We start from the raw sequence: 25,787 nt of genomic DNA, 5'->3' as shown, positions 1-25,787 counted from the left end.
CACAGCAGAAATGTACAACAATGGGAATCTAAAAGTGTGTTGATATTAGAGATTTACTGAATTTTCGGCCACCCAAAATTTATTAACTGAAAATGTTATGCTTTAGTTGCTGTACTCTTTAACTCAACTTATATCGAACAACTCATTAACAACTTATATCGAAATATACAGTTGAAGCCAGAATTATTAGCCCCCCTTTGATTTCTTTTTTTTTTTTTATATTTCCCAAATGATGTTTAACAGAGCAAGGAAATTTTCACAGTTTGTCTAATAATATTTTTTCTTCTGTAGAAAGTCTTATTTATTGTATTTTGGCTAGAATAAAAACAGTTTAAAATTTTTTAAAAACCATTTTCAGGACAAAATTAATAACCCCTTTAAGTAAATTTTTTTCGATAGTCTACAGAACAAACCATCTTTATGCAATGACTTGCCTAATTACCCTAACCTGCCTAACCAATCTAATTAACCTAGTCAAGCCTAATGTCACTTTAAGCTGTATAGAAGTGTCTTGAAAAATATATAGTCAAATATTCTGTACTGTCAAGAAATTTTCTCTCCGTTAAACAGAAATTGGGGAAGTACTTGGAATACTGAGGGGCTATTAATTCAGCGGGGCTAATCATTCTGACTTCAACTGTATATTGTTATCATTCAATCTGGAAGATAATTATTTAGATTGCATTTTTGCCATATCGCCCAGCCCTAATTTAAACCTTTTTAGACTTCTGACATTTTTTGAAAATGTCAAATGTCATTAAATGTTTTAAAAATTTTAAAACAGCAGTGTTTATTTTAAATGTTATGCTTTAGATTTTTGTGTTTCATGTGAGGAGAATATGACAGTTGTACTTGATACATCTCAGTTTTATTGTGAAGCCAAAATTCTAAACCTTGGAGCACACCAAACAAGCGGACTGAGTTAAAAAGATCGATCTCTGTCCATTTCCAAACAATCTGTGTGCTTAGACTGAAATATGAATACAACACGTATCAAAGACATCTAAAATGATAAGATAAACTATTTGTTTAATACAAACCATTACAATTTTTGTAACTGTATTACAAACCACCTGCTTAAAATACTTATAAATATCAGTTTTTGCTCTATATTTTGCAATACTATCTTCCTATATTAAAGTTTCCATGAAATTAAAATTAAGTTTTTTATATGTTAGTATCAGTATTATAATTTTTTTTAGGATATCTATAAGCTAGTGTGCTCCAAAACAGTGACAAAATTCACGTTTAGAAGACATTAAACTGATATAAACATGTAAAGCTTGTAGTTTGTCACTTACGCCTGAATGGATCAACAGTTATATTTATGTCACCTCATACTACAGTTTCTCATTAAAACAACCAATCAAATGCTTTCTAGTATCTGACATGCCCTGCCCCCTCATTTGTTGTTCAATTGATGCGCTTGAGCTCAACCACTCTCACTGGCAGAGCGATGATGAAATAAAACACTATTGGCTGTATTTGAAAAAAGGTAGAAGCTACACTGTCCCACCCTCTCTTCGTGTTTCAGTTGGGATTGCCTCAAACAACGAATAAAAGTGCATATTCTGCAAAGTCTTCAAGAGATGTTTAGGCTCAATCCCTCTTCTATTTTTGTACCCCTACCCCTTCCCCTTGGCCCTTCAAACAGAGTGTGAAGGGGAAAGGCTTCAAAATTTACCTTTAGGAAATGGGATAGCACTACAGCACCTGCACACCGATCGTGACTGCTGTAGTTATTCCAGTTGCTTTATGTTTTGGTATTCCTCTTCAGGAAATCACTGAAGGCATATATTATGTTATCATAATGATCTAATGTGGCAATAAGATCGTAACTATACTGCACATTTACACAGTGACCCTATTCATCTATGTAAACACACATAAACAACACTAACATTACAGCAGACACTGTAAAAAGGTCATTCCCAGCCTCTTGGCTTTTCTGACAGGGTATTCGAGTGTCTTCGAGTGTCAGAATGTTGTGGGACTGCTATACAGGAGTTATGATTAGAGATTATAGAATATAGAGTTATATAAATTATATTTATTTTAGCTGTTTTTTTTACAGCATGACTGTTAAACACGATCGCAGTTATAAATTAGTGAAACGTGTTTGTGTGTCGTAAAAATTCGTAATAGTGCCAAATAATCTAATAATAAAAAATATAAATAATAAATAAATAAATAAATAAATAAATAAATAAAAGTGGGCTAATAATTCTGACTTCAACTGTATATGGAGTGACATTTTACGAATGTGTACTGTATGTGTGTGCTGCTATTTTGAGTTCAGTTTTGCAATAGCTATGCGCAAATCATTTTGTTTTTAGGTAGTATTATTCTGAAGATGTTTTATAAAACTAACAAAACTGGCTTTTTTTGACCTGAATGAATCTGTTTTTTTCACATTGACATTACTGTACAGACTGGCTCTATCAGACTATTATCTTGAACATTATATAAATTATAAACATTCATTTCGTGTATACAATTGAAAAGAGGCTCTCAGGAGCCTATGTGCTGTAAATGTCTCTTCCTTTTGACTCTCGTGCCATAAATGTACTAGACAAAATTAGTCGGCAGGCTTTTATAGACAACCCAGGAAGCTGCTGAAGGTCTCGTCTTGTTAGATGAGTTTGATTACAAGCAATTCACACATTGGCAATAAAAAGTGACTAATCCATAAACATTCTTACATATAGCAGCAGCAAAATTGTGTTCCTGTGTATAATCCTGCTGAATTTGATGACAGATTTTTAATGCTTGGGTAAATTATTCCTACATTCATCCTGTTTCAACGTGCTTTTTCCAAATCACAGCACAGACCTCTTCATTGGACCAGATATCAGCACTCTCAACCAATGGAAATTCAGAACCAGAACGAACTGTTTTATAAAGACTGTTGTGTAATCTTCTTAACTTTATTGTACTCCAGAGACAACATGGATGTTTTGCATTCAGTGTTGCGGATTTACTTTCTTCTGGCCAAAGAATGCGGCTTTAATTATTTAGTACTATATTAAACAGTATGTCTTCATTTTGATGCCCTGTCCTCTAGAAATAGACGGCTGCTTTCAGAGTGATTATTACAGCTTGAAGTCCAGTTGAATAGTCGATGATGTTTGTTTCTGCTTGCAACTAATTTAGTGTTTCTCTTTCTTTGTTGTTCTCTTTCTCTCTCTCTCTCTCTCTTTCTCTCTCTCTCTCTCTCTCTCTCTCTCTCTCTCTCTTTTCTCTCTCCACAGACATTTGTAGTCCTAAATAAAGGGAAAACAATCTTCCGCTTTAGTGCCACACCTGCCTTGTACATGATAAGCCCTTTTAATCTTGCTAGACGAATAGCGATTAAAATTTTGATACATTCATATCCTTTTTCAGCCGTCTAAATGTTGTCTTTTTCTGCATGAAAAATGTCTGTTTATTGCATGGATTGATCAGAAACAACACTAAAGAGATCTGAGAATGATATGTTTCAGTTAGCAGTCTGTTTCACTGTGGGACTATAACAGCAAATCAGTGGGTGTGGATGTAGGTGTGAATTTTAGATGCATGACAACTGTTTTGTTTGACAACAGAATTGCCAAATAGAGACAAGGGAAAGGATGAGTGTAGCTCTGTCGTCTGTTTTCAGCACATTGTGTTCTGTTTTGACGCTGCAACTCCTGGCCAAGGACATTGAGGTCAAATTCCTAATGGTGTTCTTACACCCTTTAAGGGAAGGGGAACATCATTTGTAAGGATGGTTCAGAATAAAAAGGGTACATGTGATTAGGGCTACACGATATTGGAAAAATCTGACCTTGAAATGCCTTATTTTCTTTAATATCTATTGTGATATATATATATTTTTTCCACAAGATGACTTAAACAGCTGTTTAATAAGAATTCTGGTTTTGAAATTAAATAATCAAATGTAAAATAGCTCTGCATAGTCTTCATTAAATAAATAATTAAAAAAGATTATTTTTAATTTTAAGTTACAAATGCTACAATTTCTTGTGCCTGATAGATTTAAACTCTCTTAATACACTTAAACAGTCACAGGCTTAAAAACACATGTAAATGATAAACTTTTGCTCCATTATGGTAAAAACCTTTAATGACTGTGGCTCCTGGGCAACTATAATGACTATAATAAGCAGGGCGGCGCCCGGTCATTACCTGGATGGGAGACCACATGGGAAATCTAGGTTGCTGCCGGAAGTGGTGTTAGTGAGGCCAGCAGGGGGCGCCCAACCTGTGGTCTGTGTGGGTCCTAATGCCCCAGTATAGGGACGGGGATTTTATACTGCTCAGTGAGCACCGTCTTTCGGATGAGACGTTAAACTGAGATCCCGACTCTCTGTGGTCATTAAAAATCCCAGGATGTCCTTCGAAAAGAGTAGAGGTTTAACCCCGGCATCCTGGCCAATTCTGCCCACTGGCCTCTGTCCACTGGCTTCCTAACCCTTCCCATATCATAATTGGCTTCATCGCTCTGTCTCCTCTCCACCAGAGCTGGTGTGTGGTGTGCGGTCTGGCGCAAAATGGTTGCTGTCGCATCATCCAGGTGGATGCTGCGCACTGGCGTTGCATGAGAAGATTTCCCCCCATGTGTAAAGCGATTTTAGTGCCCAGAAAAGCGATATGTAAATGTAAGGAATTATTATTATTATTTTTATTATTATTATTATTATTATAATACCAATTCTACATTGAGATCCTGCGATGTGACTATTGCGGATACACACATTGCAATATCTATGCTAAAATGTTATATTGTGCAGCCCCACATGTGATGGTCACTTTAAGAAAGAAAAACTTTTCTTTTGAATGTAATGTGACCCAGGATGACAAAATTTTTGTCTTCAAAATTAATTTTTATAGTTGTTTTGAACCTTTAAATTAAAAGGTTTAATTTCAGGTAAAATTTCAGGTAAAGATAATAACGTTTTTCTTTGCTCATTTCACAAAGTCTCCATTGCTTTGCTCGTCATAGTAGTTCATAAGGATGCTATGCTCACTTTTGATTATATTTCATCCTTACTTTAAGATATAATACAGCAGTCTCAAAACTGGCCAGTATTGCACAAAAGTAAGACTTTCTGACAACATAGTAGCAAGATATGTGTTTTGTTCAGATTTTGATGCCACTTATTTCACATTAACTTGCAGTTCATTTAAAAGAATGAAGTATGGCCATTTTCAAACATACTCTATTGACCTTATTCTTCGCAGTCATTTTGGCTCGAGATTTTCAGTCAAATTCACTTCCATTGATTTTCTTTAGACGTTAAACCAGCTCATTATGCGGCTTCATGTTTTAAACGGATCTTTTCTTATTGTATTATTTTACTTTTATGTATAGTCATAAACATACTTGTTTGGATAGCAAGCGGTTGGACCATTTTCTGCTGTTTATTATTACTAGTCATTTTTCCCTGAATCGGAAGTTCCAAAATCGCAGAAACAGGCACACTTCTGCATTGAAGAATAAAGTCAATACCACAAGATTCAAACACTAATGTTTTGTGCTGTGAGCGTTAAGTAACGTAATGGTTAATAAGGTTGAAGGATCTGATCTGCATAAATAAATGACACAAATGAGCTGAAAACTGACTGGTATGTTGGCATTAGCGCCATTTAGTGATGCGTGTTGTATTATTGAATATTGACAATATATATACCTTTCTTGGTAACACTACCGGTACTTACTAAAGTAAATCATGTATAAATCAGCCCAGGCTTATTGCAAAAACCTTTCGTAGCTTATATATGTTGCTCTGGGTATATTTGGTTGCACATTTTAAAGAACAAATCTACTAGAGGGTGGTATCTGTTATTGCAAATCTAAAATGCGTTGCTTAGGGTATTTTTCTAGTATGTTTGAGATATTCTTGTAAACGTCTAAAAGAAGGCAGAGCTTGTCGTATAGATCACCTAGTGAATCACTGATCTAAACCCAAACAATAGTCTTTTTTCAAGAGCAAACATAAAAGAAAAGTACACTGCCATCACATAGCTTTACCTTGATTTTTCAAATGCTTTTCGATTGTCTTTTTTGTTGAACCGTGTTACACCGTACTCAGGCCAGTGAGCTCTGCATCAAAAGTACAAGACCGTAAAAAGTTAATTTCAACAATATGTGCTTACAAAAATATTTAATGGAGACTTTAAATGTAAATTTTGTCAAACCTAACAGTGCTTTATAACTAGTCAAAAATCCTTTTCTCTATTTGGCAATTGATTTATTTATTTGGTAATTTATTATTGATGAATGTCCCAACCTTTATATTTGCAAAGTAAAATGTATGTTGTAACTCTTTTTTTTTTCTGTGATTATTTCTGAATTTCCTTAACTGATACTCACAGTATTCAGCATGTTCATTATGTGTACGATTTTGACCAACTGTGTGTTCATGACTTTTAGTAATCCTCCCGAGTGGTCCAAACAAGTAGAGTAAGTATTGATCCAAACCACATAATGCCTCATTCACAATATATACCACAGTTGTTTTATATATATTTTAACCTCCTGCTTTTTCCTCAGGTATACTTTCACTGGAATTTATACGTTTGAATCAGCAGTAAAAATCATTGCCCGTGGATTCTGTATAGATGGCTTCACATTCCTTAGAGATCCATGGAACTGGCTGGATTTCATGGTCATCTCAATGGCGTAAGTATTCAATCACTCACACATTTTATAACAAGGAAATATTGTAAGTGGCAACTTAAGACTAACCACTAGCAAAAAAATCTTTAAAAAATGTGTCCTCTTTCTTTTTCTTCTACAGTTTATATAAATTTTGATTTTAATCCATTTTTTGCAGACTCTCAGAATCATTTACTTTCAAACTGATAGCAGGGTTGGGCGATTTGGCCTAAAATCAAAATCTTGATTAATTAAACGTTTTAACTCGATTACGATTATTTTATTGATTAATTTATTTTTTTGGCCTCATAGTTCACTGACAGGTTATGTACAGTTAATTAGCTCTTGTATTACAAGTGAGAGATTTTTGAATGAAGGGTGCATAACTTGATTTAAAAATAAATAGCTTTCTATGATTATTTATTGAACATTAACGCTAAACAGTTGAAATTAAAACACGAATTGACTAAAACCAACAGTCACTTTTTACAGTCACTTCTTATCCAAAAGTAAAAAATAAATAACTTTTCGAAACAAATTAAAACACTGCTTTCCTGCATCTCTCAGCCCCGCCCACACTTATCAACACTACCAAGCTGACCAATCACACAGCTTGCACTACATGTCGTCACAAAGTGTAGTTACATATCTGAGAGGTGCAAGTTAGCGTTAATATCAACCATGGCAAGGGGTATGCTTCCGCATATAGGAGGTGCCAGACCATACGCCTGCACTTGACGCAGAAGAAAATAGTCCCCAAGAACCGGAAGTTGCGACTTTTTTTTTTTTTTTTGCATTGTGACGTGAGTTCCTACACTGTAAAACCCAACAGTCAGCTTCATCAAACGAAATGAGTGTAGTTTACTCAAAATTTACTGAAAATTAATTCTACTCATTTGAAGAGTTTTGAACTCTGTGTTGAAGGTAATGAGCTTATTAAATACCTCATTACTTCAACTTAAGTGGAGTGAGTTCACAGTACTTATATAGATTACTTTTTTAAATCAAATGGTTTGTAGTTATCAGTTTCTTCAAACGGTTTGAGTTGCCTTAACTTACAGTACTCAGTTGCGTTCTCTTCATTTATTGAGTTTTATTGTGGTCCTATTGCTTCATTTACTCAAATGTATTAAATTCACAGCACTTATTAGGATTAGTTTTTGAACTTAAATGATTTGTTGCAATCGTTATTTGGGTTTAACAGTGTAACGAAAATTAGGGTGAGAAAACAGTGGGCGTGGCTTGTTTTTTCTACATCAAGCTGAATGGATGTAGTAAGGATTGGGAAAGGGGTTTGGGGAGAGTTATTATTAACCTAACTGAAACCACCGCCTCAACAAACATGTTAGCGTGATTAAATTTGATAGCCACGCCCATTTGCTAAGATATATATAAAATCTGACAATTTAACTGAAAACAAAAAGAAGTGCTTTTACAGATTTCAATTAAAGATTAGAAGGGGAAAATATTTTTTTTCTTAATGGCATGCACAGATGAACTATTCACCACAAAACTACCAATGTGAGCTAAAAAAAATTATATGGTTAGTTTTGATTTCTTGGGGACTTTAACAGAATGGGTTCACATGACTCCACACGCTGTAGGGAACGTTATTGAAAAAAAATCAACCTAGAAAATTAAGATCGATTATAGGTTCTTGAATGACAATTTCGATTACTTAATGAATAATCGCCCAGCCCTAACTGATAAAAATATATAATTGATTATATAATGAAGTAAAATCATCATTTTGGTTATGCAATTATGAATGCTTATTTGTGAGCTGTCATTTTATTAGTATAAAATCATAAAAATAGATCATTCAACTGGTAATGATTGTCTTTTTTCCAAAATTCCTTAAATTTAAAAAAAAATTTCTTTTTATAATGGATGATGAAAATAAATATTTGTAAAGGTTTTATTGTGTGTGTGGTACACAAACAACACATTATCCACTGTTCTGTTTTGTCTCTAACCATTTAAATGTTTTTAGGTAGCATCTGTATGGATGTGGAAGCTCTGCTCGTGTCTTGTCCAGTTCCTCACTGCTCTGCATTTGTCCTTGTGACTCTGTTTTTCTCCTCATCTTTCTTGCTGTGCTCTGAATACACCTGGTTCTTGCTCTGATGCTCACTCTTTTCTTCTCTTCTGAGAATTTTCATCGTTCAGATGTTCCAGCAGATCAGTGTTTAGAGCCATTCACCAACAACACGACTCCCGGCAGCCCACACACTCAATGATTCTCTTCTAGTTCTCATTCTCCATTTTCACTTTATCTCTTTCTATCAGCTTATGTATCTGTCATGTTTTCTGTATTCAAATTCCGGACATATTCATTTCAGATATAATGTATGTTCTTCCATAAATTCACTATAGGGGCAGAAATGCTTACGAAAGCTATTTGGGGTGGGAAACAGATCAGATTTGATTTTTGTTTGCCAAATGTCCATTACACATTTGTCACCTTTTTTTTTGGCAGGAGACTTTCATATTGTCACAGTCACCAGCAATCTAGTCTGTGCAGATCACCGGTATACCGGTAGATCGCTGGAGAACTACAAATGTGCCAGCAAAATAACTCTTGTGTCCAATTGTGTTCAGGCAATGGCATTGTTGAGTTACAGTATACAATCATTATACACAATTCACTCATAGTGTTTTAATGGGCTACCTGAATAAAGTCCTCCACACACTCCTCAATAGATCAGGCTTCCTGATGGAGATGCATGATTTAATACCCGCTGGATCCATTTATGTGGCTGAGACTTCTGTAATGTGAATGGGACGCTGACAAGGGAATGCAGATCCAAATGCAGGGTTTATTATGCAGAGAATGGTCAGGCAAGGACCAGTCAACACAGGAGCAAGCAGATGTATACGGGCAATCCAGAGTCGTGGTCAATGAACCGGCAGATGGTCAAAAGGCAGGCAGTAGACATCGTAAAACAAACAAAGCAAAGCAAGGTTCAAACAAGGAAGGGAAGGCAAGGAAAATGTGTCGTAGTGTTCACAGTTCAGTATAACAAGACTCAGCAACGTGTGTGTGTTTGAGAGGTGTATAAATACTCTGTAATTAGTCCTGAACAGCTTCAGCTGTGTCTGTTTGCAATCATGGGGATGTAGACCAGGTGTTTGAGTGGTGCATTACTGGATATGCAGTTCTTTTGCTGGCAGATTTGTAGTTCTCCAGCGATCTGCATGTATAGTGATCTGCACACGCTGGATTGCTGGTGACCGTGACACATATGATATGAAATGATATTTTGATTTGATATGATAGTTTGCACTTTTGACAAATGCTATTATTATTGTTGTTGTTATTTATGTATTGTTATTAGGCCTATAATAAAATTAGTCTATATATATTTTTTTTTTACAATGATCATTAACGATCATTAATAATAATAATACAACAATAATAATTTGTTACTTTAAATTATGAATTATAATCTATATAATTGTCACAGCAATTGTATTTGTATTGTAATTGTTACCGTATTTTTCAGAAAATATAAGTCGCAAGAAGTCAAAATTGCTTTACTATTAAAGTCAAACAACTTTATTATTGTATTTACAAACATTATAAACACTTCTATAAACATTTTAGCTCCCTTCACTTTACGACAAACCCTTTAAATTGAACAGAAATCAGGTTAGAAAAAGCAATAAAAAAAATTAACAATAACAACACCCGCTATTTATCAATGCCAAGCCAAAAAAAATTAGGCAAATACTTGCAATATAAAAACTACATGTTTCAAATTATTAAAAAAAGTTGATTCTGTAACTTATATTCTAGAAAATACGGTATATTGAATCCCCCAGCTCTAAAAACCATTTAACCTTTTAATAATCAGCTCATCTTAATCTGCATATGGAAGTCATCAAGTACTAAATCATGACCATGTCTCCATGTAACTTTGATTTGATCATTGCAGGTATATAACAGAGTTTGTAAACCTAGGCAATGTCTCAGCTCTGCGCACGTTCAGAGTTCTGAGGGCATTGAAAACTATTTCTGTAATCCCAGGTAAGAGAGTGTGTGAGCGGGATGGGTTCGGGTCGGTGTTAGGTGTACGTGTGTGTATTTTGGTTTTCTTTTCCTTCCTTCCCCCTGTAGTGGACAGGCTCTGTGAGTGCCGTTTCTCCTGGTGGTTCGTTGGCGTGGTGGTGGTGGTGATGGTGGTGTTTTGGTGTGTTTGTGGTTGTCATTGGTGTCTGTGTGTGATCCTCCCTTATTTCAGATATGTAACAGAGTTTGTGGACCTGGGGAATGTATCTGCGCTGAGAACATTCAGAGTTCTCCGAGCATTGAAAACTATCTCTGTCATTCCAGGTGAGACGCAGTTTTGACGCTGAGGTTAACTTTCAGTTTGACCCCCTATTACTATTCAATTTGAAATCGTTTTCGTTTTTGTTGGACGTCTCTCTCTCTTATTATTTTTTTATAGCCAAAATTCATTTTGAGAGGACCATTTAATTTGCTTTTTTCTGAACTCCAAAATGATCAAAAATGGTACTTATACATTTTTGATAGGCTTTGCAGTCTACTATCGATCTCCAGAGTCCTTTAGTTTAAGTCCCCCATAAGAATTTTCAGAGCAGATTAGAGTCATTTAGAAAGCTTTAGTCACCAAACCTGTTACCTCTTTTGTGTAGCCAATAAATGTCTATAAACAAACCCTGAACTGTGTTAAACTTAAGCTGCTTAATTGTTTGTAGGTCGTACACCAACTCAGATCTCTGAGCTAGAAAAGGCTCTGTTATGTTGCAGAGTTTAATTTCAGCTAATTGTAGAATTGTGTGCAAGCTTATAATTAGTTTGATAATCAAATGATCTCTTGATGATTTAAGCGTAACTTTATTAAACATTTTGATTAATTTGAGCTTGTTGTATTGTGTTTTTACTCTTTGATTGCATCCAGCACTCATGTAGTGAAGGCTCTCAATTTTAATAGAGATTTGCTAGTTTATAGACTAGCCTCTATGCAAAATGGATATAATCTTTTGAGAACAGAAATTGGTACCATATTAACATTTTAAATGTTATATTTAAAAGAGCATTTATCTACCAGACTCTTAGCTTTTGGGATGCCCCAAATGTTTGGCCTCCAAAAATGTTGGTTTTCGCCTGAAAAAGAAAAACAGGCAAAATTATGCAACCCTGCCTTATTGTGAATACGTGCCCAGGGCTACATTTTTATGAAATGCGAAATACGTTACTCTGGCAAAGTTGACAAATCCACCAGGATCACTGTCTGCCTTTTTGCAGTGCTCAAATATGTTACTGGGCTATGTTTTCTCATAAATGCCATTTACACGTCCTTCTTAGGCAAATCTGTAAGAAGCTGGCCAGCTTGTGCATAATATATCACCTCCCGATCTATGATTACGTTTTTTGTGGTATTTATTTTGCTGCACGAATAACTGCATGAAAATAATCCTTTATTCGACAATAATAAGTCCCTCTAAACGTCGATTTTGTAGGGATTTTTTACAGTAAAACGGAAAAAATTTCATTGACGTCATTCTGACCCGTAACGTTAGTTTCACTGAGAAACTGCAGCCAAACTTTTGCTGAAGCACGCTTTTGCAGTTTCGCAAACATGTATCCCTGGGCACATACTTCCTATGAACCTGGGTTTAAAATAATTTCTGTATACATAAAATCTATGCTGTGCCACACTGCCCAGCAGTATTTTGTGCTGGGCAATCATTTATTCACTTTCCCTTCAGCCATAGTCACTGCACAGTATGAATCTCACACTAGACACAGAAAACTCTGCGCTATGAAACCCATTCAATTCAATGGCGTGTGCAAACTCTTAAAATGAGACTGCTTTTGTTTCCATGTAAACCACATTAATTTTGTAAAAAAAATGCATTTTGTCATTTGAATTGATGTTTAGTTCATTTTTAGCAGACCTGTGCAGGATTGTTTTGATAAAACTTTGCAAAAGCACAAAAGAAAAGCGTTTACATTTTCAGTACATCGTTGATGTGTGAACACTAAAATACTAAAAAAAGGGGAGAGTCTAAAAACCAAAACAGAGTAGCCTCAATAAAAAACTGTAAAGAGTTAAGGCAGGAATGCATTAAATTCTGTTTATTATATCAGGAAACCAACAGAACTAGCCATGTGTCCTCAGAGCACTAGTGTAGATATTTTTAACAAGCTATGCTTTGTTCCCCAAGATAAAAATTGCATGGCTCTCAGTAAGTTCCCAGAGAACATACTTGTTACTTATTTATGAAGACTGCCAAGCCTAGTTTGTGGACATATTTTATGCTGCATGATGCTTTGGAAGTCACTTGCTTTTATAGTATTAGCCTACTAAGTGCTTGGCTGCCTTTTATTTTTTTGAATATTCATTTTTCTTCACTTTTTTCTTTTATTTGTATGAAACTCACAAATTGCACCTGGAAGTAAAATAACAATCAAATGAGAATAACGCAGACGTCTGTTTCCGAGGAGTTAATTTTGTCTTTGTTTAACGTGTGGGGTTGATTTGCATTTACTTCAGAAGCTTTCCGATAATGTCAGACCTTAACGTCTTGACACAATAGCATCATTTTCAGTGAAAAAAAGAGAATGTGGATTTATTTAGCTGACTAGGTTTTACTGCAAGTCATGTTTGTCAATCTCGTGTTATTTTTAGTCAGGCTTAAGCGTACTCCTCAAATCTCTGAGCCCTGGGAGATTGTTAGATGTTTTGGTTGGGTTTATGGGTGACAAGTTTGTAGCAAATCAATACTAACCTTCATCATCACATATGAGAGACTGCTATGTTTAATGTAAAGCAGTTCTCCTGTTTTTGGGAGGGGGTTATGAAGGGGTCAGTGCAGTTCTCTTGAAGTGTAACTTAGCATTTCTGATGGAGCCCTGGAAGATTTTAACACTGGACTTGTTTTGATCAGCCTTCGAGCCGAAATGACCTGCATGCAAACTTCACCCCTTTAGTCCCTGCCTGCTTTATTCTCCCCATGTCATGGCCCTCTGGTTGTGCTGCAGTATTTATAGACAAATGGATGTCAGGTTGTACTCACTGTTTAAGGGAGTCCTCCCTTTATTGCTTGCAGCCAGGTTATGCTGTGAGACTTTGTTTTTGGAATCATTTAAAAAGGTTTTTGGTTTTGTATGTATTATGAAATGATGTATTGTCCTTTATAGGTACTTATTAAAGACAATTTTTAGTAAAACGATACATTATTAATCTGAATAGTCTGAATGAAGGGATGGCTCCTAAGCAGTATCTATGTAAATAAGCCTGAAGTGTATTTTGTGGTTCTTTTATTTATGAGTTTTCATTATGATTATAAAAAAGGATTCAAGGCATGATTTGAAATAAACAAATACAAGGATGTACAGTTGAAACTCCTATTAATGCCAAAGTCAGCATCTTTATAGGGATAGATGACTCGCAAGTCAAATTTCTGTCATTATTACCTATACTGTTTTGATTTTCTTTCTTGCGTTTAACATAATACAAGTTAGTTTAAGATTGGTGGTAGATGGTACCCTTTGATATTCATAGCATTCTATGGAAGTGAACTGGTACCATCAGCCAACATTTTTAAAAATATATCTTTTTTAATGTTGAACAGAAGAAAGAAACCACACAAGGGAGAGTAAATGATGAGGTAATTTTACCCATGCCTTTAGGCATCCATATCAGTGGTACTCAACTGGTGTTGCATTTTACATTTGCATCATCATGTAAATCAGCAGACAATTATTTTTCACACACAATGCATTAAGCCAAAAGTCATGTTTATGAGTTTATGATATCATGATATTATAATGTGATAATATCATGCGTCATGGTCATGTTGCCATCTGTCGAAATTGGCTTCATCTAAGTGACAGATGACTTTTGAGTATGATATAATGCTTAGCATTTGATATTAACAATAGAAGATCCATGACAGATGCCCAAAGTAGGGCCCGTGGGCCAAAGTTGATTTGGCCCGCCATCCCATCTGAAAAGAGAGTGAGAATGGTGGAGAGGTGGTTGAGGCGAATGCCTTTGACAGATCATAATTTCAAATTTAACGTAACCTTTTGTTTCATTTGTTTTATTGCTGAGCTACAAAAAAGCAAACTGAAATGAAATGATTCAATTAAACACTGTAAATGAATCAGACTTTAAAAATGTAAATACTGTCAGCAAACTGCATAAGACATCTGCCTGCAAATCAACGTAAGCTTGACTAGTGTAATCAGCATTGAACTTGTGTTATAAATGGGATTGTTTATGTTTTACTGTAATAAGTCCATTATAAAATGTTAAAAATGAAACTGCATTCGTCAATATGAATAAAAGCATTATTTTATAGTTAATTTTAAATATTTCCAAATAAATTAGAAAATTACTCATGCTAAATTTATTTTACAGTTTGGCCCACAGCCCTCAATCAACTTTGCTTTTTGGTCCTTTATAGGAAAAAGTTTGGGCACCGCTGTTCTAAAATTTAGATTTAAAAAAGATTAATTGTAATTAAGTATTTAAAATGAATACAATACATTGTTATTTTACATTTGATTAATATTGAGTTTCTGTTCTTTAATGTTGTAGGACTCCACAGAAAACCATAAAAACGATTCATTTTTAGTTTTGCTCTTTTGTATTCATCTATACTTGCAAATTGTTTATTATGTTTTGTGTAGATGTATAAATCTTTTCCATGTGGAGGAATTTATGTATTCTTTTGTGAAAGTATGATTATTTTGCAATATATATTGCAGAAAAACAAAATATTGCAATATTGTGCAGCCCTAGTGTATTACAAGTAACAAGTGCTCCTAATAAAAAAAGTTACCTTAGAGCCTCACCTTACCCTATATTTGGCCCACACCCCTCAAACAAGTTTGCTTTTTGGCCCTTGAAGGAAAAAGTTTGGGCACCCCTGATCTATGAGATGTTTTTTTTTTGCCCATTTCTTTATTTTGTTTGCTCACATGCAAGATAATACAAAACAGCATTAACTAGTTTTGACTTAATAATATGCTTTTGATATATAAATTATATGTTTTGCTTCCCAAAACTTAATCCTAACCCCTATAGAAGCGGTTTCAACCCTGCTTCAACACACATACCTGTAAACAAGCCTGAAGGACTCAGTTCCTTTGATCAGGTGTGTTTAATTAGGGTTGGAACTAAAAAGCTGCGGCCCTCCAGGAACTAAGTTTGACACCTGTGCCCTTTAGCAAGAGCATCTGTTTATTTAATATTATTCAATACTTGAATGCACATACAATGCATAGACAAGGTGGAAAAAAAGTTAATTGCAGTTAGAACATTCATACAAAAAACCAGTTGACAACCACAGATATACAGTAATTACAGTATACCATACCGTGTTTCTTGAGCCCTAAAACCTAGTACAAAAAATGTAAGTTCCTCACATCATGCCTTGAGATTCCTTTCATACACTTTTAGGACTTGAGCACACATGCAACTGTCTGTGCTCTTTTGTGTGTTTGTGTGTGTCTGTGTGTGTGCATATTTGATATCTCATAGGTCTGAAGACCATTGTTGGCGCTTTGATCCAGTCTGTGAAGAAGCTGTCAGATGTGATGATCCTCACCGTGTTCTGCCTCAGTGTCTTTGCCCTCATTGGTCTGCAGCTCTTCATGGGGAATCTGCGGCAGAAGTGTGTCATCTGGCCCATCAACATCACAGAAATGTTCCCAGATGTCAATGGCAGCCGTGCATTCAACTGGGACGAGTACATCTTGAATGAAAGTAAGCTTCTATTTACTTTGGCATACTCACAAACAACAGTGTTTAGTCTTCAGGTTTTGAATTACTTGTGCTGGTGTTTAGTGGTTAGATTTACACAAATGTAATAATACTAATGAATGTCAGTGCTAATAGCCTAGTTTGCAGCTCTCTGACATGTAACCCCACTGTGCTTCGGGCATCCTGAGTTTGAGTCCCAGCTTGCAAACCCTTTCTGATCCCATCCCCCTTTCTTTTGCTCTTTTCATTTTTGCTTCTTTTCTAGTTACTGTCCTGTCGTAGTAAAGGTCAAATACTCCCCCCCCCCTCCTTCCCCCAAAATACTAGTGATGGCATTAATTTTTTTTTTATATCACAACATAAATTGTAGTTTTTTTTTAAATTACATAATATAGCATTCTGATGTTGTGACGTTTGTATTACCTTGTAAAATGATTCAAATTTATTACAATTTTAGCTTTTACAAATTAATATGTAAAGTTTATTTAGATCTACCTGAGCTCAATCTCCCCTCTCGCTCTCCCTGGGCTCGAGGATCCCTTGAGCTCAGGGCTCTCTCCCGGGATAGCATGCCAAACAAGCTTTTGATAAATCTTAAAAGTACCCCAATCAACTTTTGAAGTACCCCATTTTTTAAAAATATGTTGCTCCTGCGTATAATTTGTAGTCTACTGACAGTAATAATAATAATAAAAAAAAAAGTATTAAAATGTCTTAATCGCCACACAGGGAACAATAAAGCTTACAGCAACAGTAACATAAATATTATACACATATTTTGAAGTATTTAGAACAATAGAATTGAAAGGAAAATGTAAAAAAAAGACAAAGTATAAATCAAACAGGAATTGTAGGGGCATTCACTTTAATCTACATTTCTCTCTAATGTCAAGCCTAAATAAATGTATTTCCAGTCAAACTGATACTACCAGTGTGTGTGAAAATGTTTTATAAACAAATTTTACATGGTTGACATTAATTACATTATTATCATTTAACTTGGAATAAAAGGTGCAGACATTTCACATTATAAAAAAGAGGACTTGTAGTCCATAAAATACATTCATTTTAATATCTACGACTTATCAGATATCAATGTTCTCTTTATTTGCCAGAATTTTACTGTCCTGTCTAGGTAACCTACTGTATGTTCCATCTCTTTTTGTCATCAGCCAATTTCTACTTCCTGCCAGACCAGTTGGATGCACTTTTGTGTGGAAACAGCTCTGATTCAGGGTGAGTGTTTGGCCTTCTCTTTCAAAACATATCAATTATATACATTTGGAAAGCACAATGCTTCTTTATTAAATGACCCATGAACTATGAAATCAAAATTCCCATCATTTGTTCTACATTTAAGAGGCTATTTAACTTTTAAGAAGTTTCAAAACTTTCTTGTTAGTCTAAAACAGCTAAAATTGGCAAATTGTGGAAAACACAGCCTTTGTGTTGCCTTTCTACTGATTCAAAAATAAGGTAAAACTCAATAAACAGCATTAGCAATAACTTAGTTCTTTTCTTTGTACCGTGGTTATTTGCCATTCAGTGCATTCAATTATATTTTTCTACACCATGCTCATATGTGCAACAGGTAACAATTTCGCTTTTAAACGTGTAGTAATCAAAAAGCTATTATCAGTCAAACACAGCACAGCCATCACAGTGAAATGGAGAGATTTCAATTGACATATTGCACAAATGGAGTTATCATCTCCCTGCATGTCAGAGTAGGCTATGACAAACATGCAAAATGTCTATTATTATTATTATTATTATTATTATTTTATATTGTATAAAACAAAAGTTATTAAGTAATTATTAGTAGGCTGTAGATAAAGCAAGTTATTCCCTTCATGGCTTTGAAAACGTCCTGCAAGCATAAAAAGAATTGCTGAGGAGAATCACGTCTGTTTTTACAAACATATAAATGTATATTTGTAACCTATCCTATAATAAATAATAATTATTTATAAAGCAAGTTATAAATAATGCAATCAGGTGATGTGCTCCATCGGCTCGATACCTTAAAATTATTTTGTAGTGTGCGCTGTGCCGCAGTTTTCATATCTTGCTGTGTGCCCACGTTTAGGATTTGAGGTAATACCATCGCCATGATGGTCAAAGAAATCGAAACATTCTTTTCACACAAACGCAATTTAATAGGGCACTATAAAGGCTAAACAATTGAATTCTTATATTTGCTTATTTTTTGCAGCCTAGGGCTATACTTCTCACCATGTATTGTATCTTTTCTAAAACATACAGTATAGTGTGAAAGCTTGTTTATTACTAAGAAAACTAAAACAAACAAACAAAATTATATTTTAATTGAACACATCACATAAGGTACTGTACACATACAGCACCATTCTATTGTGAAAAGGCAAAGCTAAAAATCTATGGTTAAATCGCAACCCATAGTACAAAAGCTGCTGGCGCGCAGTAGGTACCTCCGCGGCGGCGTTAACAATGGCGGCAGACCGACCGTTTTGAAATGGTGACGTCTGTAGATTTGTTAACAAACCAAAAAACTACAATTTGACGCAGGATTTTTATAAAGACTGAATGTAAGACAATGCTATGCCGATCATATTGGACGTGTCGGTAATGTTGCTCTACGCAAGTGTGAGTCATTGTGTTCAGTTACATGTAGGCTGACAATGCAGAAATTTACATTGGTCCTTTCAAACATTCAAAAATGTATTATTATGCAAGCTGTCAGCCAATCATTTCAGCGGGTATTTACTTCAGAGTACAATCTGTCACGCATATGTCGGTGTGTTCTGATAAGCAGGGTTAAAAAAGACAGAAAAATAGCCAACTATGTCTCAATTCTGATGTTTTTATGTAAAAAATATTGATAACTTTTAAAGTGAACTTCAGAAAACAATACAGAATAAACAAAAAGGCTGGTCCTTGAGCCCCTTTAAAAGAATCAGACGTCTGTTCTTGTTCGTTCATATGTAGAAAAAAGATCAAGCTTGGCAGAAGTCATTTACTGAGATTCTCCTCTGACAAGCATTGTCTTGCAATTCATAGAGTGATGCCAAGTCATTATGGGTCGTGTGCTCTCTTCCTCTCTCAGTCGCTGTCCTGAAGGTTACACATGCATGAAGGCTGGCCGTAATCCAAACTATGGCTACACCAGCTTTGACAGTTTTGGCTGGGCTTTCCTGGCTCTCTTCCGCCTCATGACGCAGGACTTCTGGGAGAACTTGTACCAGCTGGTAAGGGCGGGGTCTCTTTTCCCTCTTACATCACTTTAAGTTCCATTTTTTTTTTTTTATGCATATCAGAAATCTTAAAGGAATAGTTCACTCCAAAATGAAAATACTCATATACTCAATATACTCATATTCATGCCATTTCAATTGCATGAAAATTGTGTTCATCTTCTGAACAGAAATGCAGATATTTAAATAAAATGTGAGAGATTCTGTCTAACTACTAAAGGCCAGTTCACTCATTACTCATCACTATTACAGCTACATTTAAACAAGGAAACAAATGTAAGGATATAGTCCTCTCTAAATGCCTATTGCTAGGGATATTGTCACAAAGTTTTGCATTTACAGTAGTTGTATACAGGATATCTGCGGGGTCTTAAATAGTATTAAAAACAATATTTTAGGCCTTAAAGTTCTAAATTGACTGAAATATTGTGTTGTATGTCTTAAATCATTTTAACAGGTCTTTATTTTCCTATGTCTATGTAAAGCTACCCAATCAGGCCAACGCCCTTCCAATCACTAACATTTTATCTCAATAAAGGTTTTAACAAAAGGTTTATTTATTAACTCTGTTGACCAATTATGGTTTAATTTTTGTCCTTTGTGTTTAGACTTGTGTATTGTATATAGATTTCATTCATAATGGTCTTTAAAAGTCTTAAATTTGACTCAATGATAACTGTAGAAACCCTGTTTATACTATAATATACATTGTTATTTAGGGCTGCAAGATACTAGAAAAAGATGCAATATTGTTGTTGAATATTGTGATGATATTTCTTACGATGAAGAATTTGTTTAGAAAATTGCTATTTTTGTAAGCTATGTTTTTAAAATTAGTTATTTATTTAGTGATATTAAAATAAACTGGTAAAAGATATATTTTTGATCTAATTAATTCCAATTCAGAAAAAAAAGGTTATGGAGAAAACCTTAGCAGTTATTCTGACTCTGATTGGCTGTTGTCATTTTGCTGTCTTATGTCTCCACTCCCGCCATTTGCATCTATATTCAACTCTGGGTTCACCTTTGTGATGCTCCAGCCAATAGCAGAAGAGCAATTATAGAGAAAGGGGGGGTTAAAGTTAGTTAGGCCCCATCTGATTGGACAACCAATGCATAAAATAAATGGCTGAGATGCGTATATTGCATAAACTATTAACGCAACAATGATAATATTGCAATATACACTACCTGACAAAAGTCTTGTGGCCTATCCAAGTTTTAGGACCAACAAATAATAACTCGACTTTTAGTTGATCATTTGTTATCAGAAGTGGCTTATATGAAAGAGACAAGCCTCTAGAGTACGCTTATTTTACCTAAATAAAATATGATTATGCCTTGATTTTTAATTATTTAATTATGACTGTAAGGTCTGAGTTTGTGTTGACAAAAGTCTTGTCACTTAGCAGAAATAATGTACAGTATAGAATATAAAGTCATGGTGCAGAGGAAAAAATTATTTAATATTGTGTATGACTCCCATGAGCTTGGAGGACTGCATCCATACATTATGGCAATGACTCAAATAACTTATTAATAAAGTCATCTGGAATGGCAAAGAAAGTGTTCTTGCAGGACTCTGAGAGTTCATCAAGACTCTTTTAATTTATCTTTAATGCCTTCTCCATTATCTTACCCCACACAAGCTCAGTAATGTTTATATCTTGTGACTGGGCTGGCCAATCCTGGAGCCATCCACTCTGCAGATCTCTCACACATCCTCATACTGAATGTAACACCAAACCATGATTTTTCCTTCACCAAACATGACTGATTTCTGTGAGAATCTTGGGTCCATGGGGGTTCCAATAGGTCTTCTGCTGTATTTGTGATGATTAACAGTTCAACAGATGATTCATCTGAAAAATCTTCCTTCTGCCACTTTTCCAAATGACTAGAAGTCAAGTAATTACTTGTTGCTCTTGCAACTGGAATCAACGACAATACTTTTGTCAGGCAGTGTATTGTGCAGCCCTGTTGTTAATCACACCTTTAACTCATGCCCAACTCACCTTTAACTCATTTGTTTAGGATAAGCCGCAGTATATTCACTTCTGCAGACAGCCATTGTTTTGCAGGATGTGCACAAACACAGAGTCTGACCCCTCTGGGATCAGCAGCAGTAATGGACAGCTAAAAGTCTAAATAGCAAAAGGCTAAATAAAGCATTTGTGTACAAGTATAGGCATCTACACTCAATGTTGTTCACCTCAGCTTTCATATAATCTGATTAACTGTCCTGCCTTGGCAGCATTAATGTACCGAATGTAATTTCATTTAGAATCCCCTCGTTACTAATTAAATATTTTATTTAAAGTCCCTGGAGCTTGTTACATTACATGCTGTAGTTGCATCAAGTCATAAAGAGCCAATTAAAGGAGCTACAAGCAGCAATGTTTGTGATGTCCTTTTCAGGTGGATTTCTCATCCCATCTGTTCTAGTGTAATTGTAAAATAATATACTGTTGAAGTCAGAATTAATAGCCTGAATTATCAACCCCCCTCTATGTTTTTTCTGCAATTTCAGTTTAAAGGAGAGAAGATTGTCAACAAATTTCTAAACATATTAGTTGTAATAACTAATTTCTAATAACGGATTTATTTGATCTATGCCATGATGACAGTACAGAATATTTTACTAGATAGTTTTCAAGATATGTATTCAGCTTAAAGTGCAATTTAAGGCTTAACTAGGTTAATTAGGCAAGTTAGGGTAATTAGACAAGTCATCGTACAACAGTGGTTTGCTCTGTAGCCAATCAAAAAAAATATTGCTTAAGGCATCTAATAATATTGATCTTAAAATGTTTTTTAAAAAATTAAAAACTGCTTTTATTCTAGCCAAAATAAAACAAAAGACTTTCTTCAGAAGAAAAAAATATTATAGGAAATACCGTGAAAAATTCCTTGCACTGCTAAACAGCATTTGGGAAAAATTTGAAAAATAAAAATAGCAGGGCTTATAATTTTGACTTGAACTAAATAAAAATACACTTTAAACATACAATTTTAGCATTTTAAAAAATCATAGATACAATTTTAATGTTCGTTTTTTCAAGAAACAAAAAACTAATAATTATAAATAAGTAATAATTAGTTTTCTTATGTTGTATTATTATGCTATTTTACAAAAGTATGTTATATATTGTATTGTGTTGTATTTTATAATACTGATTGATTATCTATTATACAATATCAGGTTTTCAGTTAATTATTTATACTTATAAATTACAAGTTGTTATTATTTATGCTTAGAAATACTTTATACTGTTATTTATATTATACATTTATACTGGTAATGGCAAAATTATTGGTCCTCTTGTGAAACTTTAATTCCTTAAATAAAAAAAAAAAATCCCGAGTGCTTTTTAACAGAGCAAGGAGATCTTTACAGTATTTCCTATTATATTTTTGCTTCTGGAAAGAAAGTCTTACATCTTTTAGTTTGGCAAGAATGTTAGCAGTTTTATTTTTTTAAATCACTTATAAGGTCATTATTATTTAGCCCTCTTCTTTTTTAATATTGAATACAGAACAAACCACTGTTGTCCAATGACTTGCCTAAATAACCTAACTTGCTTAGTTAGACTAATTAATTCAGTCAAGTCTTTAATTTGAACTTTAAAACAAATATATAACGAATATTATATTGCAAAATAATTAGTAAAATATTATGACCTATCATCACATGGTAAAGACAAAATAATTAGCTATTACAAATTAAAACTAGTTATTAAAACATTCATTTATTTATTTTCTTGTCGGCTTAGTCCCTTTATTAATCCGGGGTCACCACAGCCGAATGAACCGCCAACTTATCCAGCAAGTTTTTACGTAGCGGACGCCCTTCCAGCCGCATCTCTGGGAAACATCTACACATACACACTCTCATACACTACGGACAATTTAGCCAACCCAATTCACCTGTACCACATGTCTTTGGACTGTGGGGGAAACCGGAGCACCCGGAGGAAACCCACGCGAAAGCAGGGAGAACATGCAAACTCTACACAGAAATGCCAACTGAGCCGAGGTTCGAACCAGCGACCCAGCGACCTTCTTGCTGTGAGGCGAACTACCCACTGCGCCACTGCCTCGCCCCCGTTATTATAACAATGTGCTAAAAACAAATCTTTTTGTTAAACAGCACTCTGGAAATAATTCATATTATCACAGGTTCACAGGAGGGCTAATAATTCTGCCTTTAACTGTAAATTGAAATTGGAATTTGTATTCAGTTAAATATTAATTATTTGTCTAATAGTTGTTAATTTAACACTCAAAATTTGAATGGACTGAATCGTATACACCCTGCATTCAGCAACATAATGTGTTGTGTTCCTAGAAGAAAGGTAATTGCAGTTCTTTTAAAGCTGATGAGAAGAATTGCCACTCCTCATAAGTTAGGCTTAGCAGTTTGCCATTATTTTGCCAGGCGAACCAGCTGTACTGTTAAAAAGCATGAAATTACAGGTCACCCATCTGTTCTATTTAATTTTTTTCTAATCTGTCTTTCTGTTTGTGCACCAGCATCTCAGGGTGCCAGTGCCTTGAGCCAGTCTGTTTAATAAAACCCATGCATGTATGTGTGAATATATGCATGTGTATTCACATTATACGCACAAGTAGGTCAAACAGATGCAGCTGAGGCTCAGAAAAATGATTTGACATTTGCATTTCTTCCAGCGAGTTTCATCTCTACAACCATGTCTACAATTGATCTGCTTGCATGCATATTGGGTTTATGAGGTTTTGAAAATGATCATCATTTTCCACAACAATCCTGCTGTGTAATAAAAGATATTGTGCTTCGTCCACAGACACTGAGAGCAGCAGGGAAGACCTACATGATTTTCTTTGTGCTGGTCATCTTTGTGGGCTCCTTCTATCTTGTGAATCTGATTCTGGCTGTGGTGGCCATGGCATATGAGGAGCAGAACCAGGCCACCATGGAGGAGGCGGAGCGAAAGGAGGCGGAGTTTAAAGCCATGCTGGAACAGCTGAAGAAACAGCAGGAGGACGCACAGGTCAGGCAGTGCTTTAATGCCGATAATAAGGGTGATAATAATTAGTATATCATGTTTGCTTTCTGTATTGGATGGTTGGATTGTGTTTTATTATTGAGTAATGACCAATTCTGGTTTATAATTGTCGACTTTAAGGCAAGATGCTGCAGGTGAAGCGAGTAAAAGAACATAGTATATTGTTTTAATTAGTATATTGTAGTACATTTAGTATAAATAATAATATTTTCACCATATTTCCCACTTTTTATAAATACAGACCACAATAAATCTTTTTTGTATTACATGTTTACTAAAACCTTATATTTAAATATGCAGATGAAGCATTATTTCATAATATGTGCACTAATGTGCATACATTTTTAGCACAAAAATCAGGTCTGGTTCAGAATTTCTAAACTCTTGTTTCTTTTTTCATTTTCTTTTCTTTTTTTTCCTTTTTTTACATGTTAGAGTCAGAGAATTTAATTGACGAAATTTAGGGAATGACTATTTATCACTCCCAAAACATTACATGCAGAAGTTTTGTAGAAAAAAAAAAATTGTATATAATTAGGCAAATTACAAATGAACTTATTCCTCAGTAAAACCTGCAGAAAACAGATCTTAAACAAGGCTGCAAGCATCGATGAAAGAGACCTCACACCTGGGCTCACTGCCGCCTGGTGACCTTAGGATGAAAGAGAACAATGGACAATAATAATTTAAGCAGATGTTAAAAAAAACCTAAGAAACTCACAGATTTCTGCCAAACTTCCTTCTATCGGCAAGTGGCACTATGGCTATAACTTAATATTCGAATTTAGATGTCTTGAGGAAGGGAATCTTATAAAACATTTTGGGCAGATCGGACATTGTGTGTCTAAGTACTTCCTCTTCCATGGCAAAACACTGAACTTTGTCAGTCCGCCATAGACATGCCCTTCATCAAAAACTCTAGATCTTCACAATTTAACATCGCACAGGCCTTTGGATTAGACAAATGGAACTGATTCATAATGATAACATTTTTAGGAGTTTGTTACACTGTAAAACATGTCATTTGCCAGCAGGTGGTGCTGTAACTGTAACTGGATATTGACATGGAAACTTGTTTAGGTCAGGATTGTTATTAAACGTGTGGACAACAACTTTCTGTTTCGTG

The 25,787-nt window shown here is 34.8% G+C and overlaps 1 protein-coding gene across 15 annotated transcripts in view; it reads left to right on the top strand.

The window, feature by feature from the left end:
* The window catches only part of scn8aa (sodium channel, voltage gated, type VIII, alpha subunit a), a 95,454-nt gene that overhangs the window by 23,960 nt on the left and 45,707 nt on the right, over positions 1-25,787 (top strand). For 11 of the 15 annotated variants that reach the window (XR_012398403.1, XR_012398401.1, XR_012398400.1 and 8 more), the window contains exons 3-10: positions 3,252-3,371; positions 6,357-6,445; positions 6,536-6,664; positions 10,885-10,976; positions 16,162-16,386; positions 17,556-17,619; positions 19,469-19,610; positions 24,440-24,646. Coding sequence is in view for 10 of the 15 variants with exons in the window: in XM_073938699.1 (XP_073794800.1) it covers positions 3,252-3,371; positions 6,357-6,445; positions 6,536-6,664; positions 10,885-10,976; positions 16,162-16,386; positions 17,556-17,619; positions 19,469-19,610; positions 24,440-24,646 (1,068 nt within the window). In the remaining 5 variants the exon portion in view is untranslated. 15 annotated transcript variants of the gene reach the window in all.

Source organism: Danio rerio, chromosome 23, assembly GCF_049306965.1.
Source record: "Danio rerio strain Tuebingen ecotype United States chromosome 23, GRCz12tu, whole genome shotgun sequence".
Taxonomy (NCBI): domain Eukaryota; kingdom Metazoa; phylum Chordata; class Actinopteri; order Cypriniformes; family Danionidae; genus Danio; species Danio rerio.
This window is presented reverse-complemented; position numbering and strand designations above follow the sequence as displayed.